This window comes from Mus pahari, chromosome 21, assembly GCF_900095145.1.
Source record: "Mus pahari chromosome 21, PAHARI_EIJ_v1.1, whole genome shotgun sequence".
NCBI lineage: Eukaryota > Metazoa > Chordata > Mammalia > Rodentia > Muridae > Mus > Mus pahari.
The window spans coordinates 37,605,002-37,610,001 of record NC_034610.1 but is presented as its reverse complement, the minus strand read 5'-3'; the positions used below and the strand labels follow the sequence as shown (position 1 = coordinate 37,610,001).

Here is a 5,000-nt window from a genome sequence, read left to right as displayed (position 1 = left end):
CTACACAGAGGAACCAACCAGCCAACCACAACAAAAGAGAGCAACAGACTACATGTGACAAGAGAGCAGAAGGGGAAGATCTGAGGAGGGAAGGAGCTGAAACCTCAGGTGGGAGAAGGCCACCAAAAAGCCAGTGGAAAAACCTCACCAAAAAATGCACTACTCCCAGAGAAATACCCAGGAAGCTGAAGGGGACTGAAGCCCCACAGGAGGAACATCAATATGAACTAATCAGTACTTCCCAGAGCTCCTTAGAACTATATCACCAATCAAAGAAAACACATGGTGGAACTTGTGGCTCTAGCTATATATGTAGCAGAGAATGGCCTAGTCGGTCTTCAATGGGAGGAGAGGCCCTCAGTCCTGTGAGGGTTCTATGCCCCAGTATAGGGGAATGCCAGGACCAGGAATGGGAGTGGGTGGGTTGGGGAGCAGGGGGAGGGGAAAGGGAATAGGGGATTTTCGGGGGGAAAGCTAGGAAAGGGGATAACATTTGAAATGTAAATAAAGAAAATATCTAATACAAAAAAGAAACACACACTGATTTTAAAAAGAAAACCAACAAAACAGTTCAAAATAAAAATATCTTACACACACAGATTCTCTATGCAATCCTTTATAGTGTCCATGACAATAGCATTTGTCAGCAGTTTATCCTAGCTTTATACAAGCGAACTAAACTTTATATGTTCGCTTTTTTTTTTTTTTTTTTTTTTAAATATGTGATAAGAAATGGTCTGCCTCCAGCACAACACTGGGTGAGGGGAAGACAAAGTGTTCATTTTCCTGGGACCAGGAGCACAGTGAGAAAAGCGCTGGCATTGGCGCACAATGCTGTGAGAGGTGTTGGCTGGCAGACAGGAAGAAGCCCAGTGATTACAGAACCAGAAACCTGGGACAAAAGGACCCTATTGTTCTGACTCTGCACCAATACAAGAGATCTTACCACTAAAGATTCCTCCACCGAGCCTGTTAAGCTCGGATGCAGGATTCCTGAGAGATGGAGTTCTTAAAAGCTCTCAAGAAATACCAGTTGAACTGAATAGCCTTTGCCAAATTAAATCACTCTTTTACTCGCTAAAGAACACACAGTAAGCTGTTGCTGTCTTATCAAGCATTGGAAATACACAGGGAGAGGGCATTGGGGGTATTTGTGAAGTATGGGTATCTTAGCCCAAAGCAGAATCTGGTCTCTCACTTGGGGCCCAGGGCCTTTCTATGCATTAATCAAAGGGCAAGTCTATGTAAAGCACATAACAGTGGAATAACCTTTTTAACTCCAAAGTGTCTAAGAAATAAAAGTTACTGGGGATTCGGTCATTGGTTCTCATGTTAAACACATTCCATCCAACCACAGAGTACAAACAGGTGCTGTGGCATCCACACATTCTCTAACTGCAGCATGTGTGTTATCTATCTATCTTGAGTGTTTTCATGTCCTCATACCTGCCTTGTGAGTCTGGGTTCCTACCTGACAGGAGTTTTGCTAAACATCATGGGTGAACTCTAAAGGCCCCAGAGCCCCAGTGCTGACACCAAACTGTTCTATGCTCCCAAAGCACAGAAGAGCGATGTCCGGGAGAGCAGCATGGGTATTATGGTATGCTTGAGTCCATCTGGTACCTTCACCTACTTTCACTTCCCAAATGTGTCCTCCTTGACCCACTGTGGGACACCATGCTTAAGAAGCACTGCTTGAAACCACGAACTTCCACTCTGATCCCAACACCACCAACTTTTTAAAGCTGAAACACATGTAGGTGAGCTCAGCTGATCTTGGAGACCTTATTGGATTGAATATCCCAAAAAACTGTTTTCTCTAATATAGTTCTTTTATGCCTCCCTCCCATTTATTCATTGAAGGTCCTTCTTCCCCCCCGGCCCCCTCAAACAAAAACAAAACAAGCAAACAAACAAACAAACAAACAAACAAAAAACCCTTAAAGAAACTAAAAGGCACACATTATAAGTTAAATGGAACTGCTTTGCAAAGGTGACCTTTCAGGTTGAATGTTAGGAGGTGCACTTGTTTCTTCTGGGCTGATATTCTGATGTAACAAAATGTCTTCTTTTGTTTCACTCAAGTGTTAAAAGAAAACATAATAAAATTTCAAAGATGTAACCATTTCTTAGCTTCTGGCTAAGATTACAAATGCAGAAATAGAACATTTATCTACTACAGTTTTATAGTTTCATTTAACTTTTCTGAAAATTTGATACCTAAAACAAAAATCATGGTGTCATTGTTACAATCATGAAAAAAAAAAAAAAAAAAACATTTACAAAGGAAGAAAAAGGATCTCCTGCAAAGAGATGGCTCCGTATGTAAGGAGCTTGCAGGCAAAGAATGAGAGCCTGAATTCAGACCACCCAGAACACATGTAAACAGCCAGACACAGCCATATATTCCCATAGACAACCCCAGTACAGAAAACAGGAAAGAGGGAGATCCCTAGGGTTCGCTGGCAGCTAGCGGAGCTGAACTGATGAGGTCCAGGTGCAGAGAGATACTGTCTCAAAATACAGTGGGAAGTGATGGAGGAAGATGTCTTGACCTCAACCTGTGGTCTCCACAGGCATGCATGCACTTCTACACACACACACACACACACACACACACACACACACACACACACACAGTCTAAGCAGGGGGCAGGGCAGGGAACTGCCCCACAGGACACATTGGTCCCACCATTGCCATAGTATCTGTGGGTGTTCTCGGCGCTCCACTCACGTTTTTGGTTTGATTCACTTCATTTCTTCCCTTCCCTACAACTTCATTGTTATAGACCATAAGGCAGCCAACAGGAACTTCAGTATTTTCCAGTGCTTCTTTGGCCTGAAACACAGAGTGGAAAATCTGAGAGATGATGTTCAGTGCTCAGAAGGCTACGGATAAAAACAGATGCAGTGGGAACGGAGGTGTGGATAGTGACCTTGGCAAAGGGACATGGCTGCGCTTTTGCCATCTCAAAGCTGGTGTCTCTGGGCTATGCTGGACTGTGTTCTCTGCTGGGTGTCCGTGTTAAGGAGAACTCAGGGATGTCTCCCTTGCCAGGTCCTGTGCCTCATTCTCTCTCACTGAAAGCCCACGTAACCAATGGCTTTTGACCAGTGTTCTTAAATTACCAAGGCCGCCCCTTCTCAGAGATGATACACATATCTACAAAGGGTTGGGAGAACATCTAACATGGAAATATTTGGCTATAATACTTTCCCTTGGTAAAATTCTACTTGTTTTTTTTGTTATTGTTTTTGTTTTTTAGCTTCTCTTAAGATTATGGTGCTAGCTATGGTGTACCAATACCATAAAAATGATCAGACTGGATGTCACTCTTTCCCACAACTTCTAAGAGACACATGAAAGTTTAGGGATACTTTATGTAAAAATGGCACAAACTTGGAAAGTATATTGAAAATTAAAATATATATATATTCATAAAAGTCTATGATCCATGCTGCGTGCGCGCAAGCGCGCGTGCACACACACACACACACACACACACACACACACAGAGTAATTTGATGAAACTTTAATAAGTTCTTCAGGGTATACCAGTGAGATTTCCCTGGCTCTGATAGCGGAGTAACAGTTAGGCAAGTTGTTACACTGAAGAACACTGAATGACTGACTGGGTCTTCTCTATGTACACTTTTTGCAGTTTCCTGTGGCTTAAAATTATTGCAAAGGGAAAAGTTGATAACTAAGCTAAAGAGGGATGTAGCAAGCCTGTGGAGAGAGAAAGGAAGGCAGGTCTGTTGACTGTTACAGAAGACCCTAGGAAAACACAGGCCAAAAAGAAAGGGCGTGTCAGCTGTGTCAAGGCGGTAATAGACGTAATTTAGGTGGAATGGTGGAAATGGAAAAGCATTGGCTTGACGAAATTACTTCCTTAGGGTAAGATTCTCAGCCTTTGACTGTACCTCTCCCAACAGACCCCTTAGAGGTAATGCTATGTCAAGATGAGATGGTTGAAAAATCTAAGTAGATAAGTTGTTGGGTTTTTTTTTGTTTGTTTGCTTGTTTCTTATTTTTATAAAAATTTTTATAAAATATTAAGCACTTTGTAACTATAAATTCATTCTGTTTATAATCCTAATGTGGTAGGAATACTGAGCTCCATTGTGTAGATAAGGAAACCGAGGCACAGAGAGATCAATTAACTTAGCCATTTAAGACATTTGGAATGAAAGTCTAGGGAGTTTGATCTTCCTCATTGTTCCATTAATAGTTGGAGCAACTCTTAGTGACTGGTGCTGGGTTCTCTGCATCGTTCTCCCTCCGAAGCCTCTTTAGTAACCAGCGAGACTTCACTGATTAGACCCTTTATCAGGTTTTTGGTTTAGAGTGGTTTGAGCGACAAGAGGAGAGGGAGGAGTTAGTAAGGGAGAGACACGTGACAAGGCTTTCTGTAAGCCTGCATTCTAGAGCACAGGATATGATAACGTGAGCAGCTTCAGACACGCAGAAGAGAATCAAAGACAGGGCCAGGGAGACGGCTGGGCCAGGGAGATGGCTGGGCTAGTGAGCCGGCTAGGCCAGGGAGACGGCTGGTACAATCAGAGGGCCGGGCTAGTGAGCCAGCTAGGCCAGGGAGATGGTTCGACAGGACTCGCTGTGAAAGCATGATGATGAGTTCCATCCCCAGAACCCACAGTGTAAGGAGAAAAATCTCTTCCCAAAAGTTGTTCTGTACTCTTCAGACACATGCAAGCACACACACACACACACACACACACACACACACACATGTGCACACAATAATAACTTATTTTTAAACTCCCCAGCCAAGTGGGAAGTACGTAGGTAGAAGCAAAGAGATAGGGACTCTCACCTATCCACTGTGCACCCAACACACTGCAGAACACTGCTGTCTTGGCAGCCTTCCTCTGCTTCCAGGTCAACAGAGGACTGGGCTTCTTGGTACCTAGTTCCTCTGGGTGTTCTCTCTCTCTCTCTCTCTCTCTCTCTCTCTCTCTCTCTCTCTCTCTCTCTCTCT

General features: G+C 43.4%; 1 protein-coding gene across 2 annotated transcripts in view; it reads right to left on the bottom strand.

Annotated features, from left to right (window-relative positions):
- Adat2 (adenosine deaminase tRNA specific 2) overlaps positions 1–5,000 on the bottom strand; it is a 19,371-nt gene that overhangs the window by 12,314 nt on the left and 2,057 nt on the right. For both annotated transcript variants that reach the window (XM_021221845.2, XM_029533123.1), the window contains exon 2: positions 2,735–2,839. In XM_021221845.2, coding sequence (XP_021077504.1) covers positions 2,735–2,839 — 105 coding nt within the window. The remainder of the gene's footprint in view (positions 1–2,734; positions 2,840–5,000) is intronic.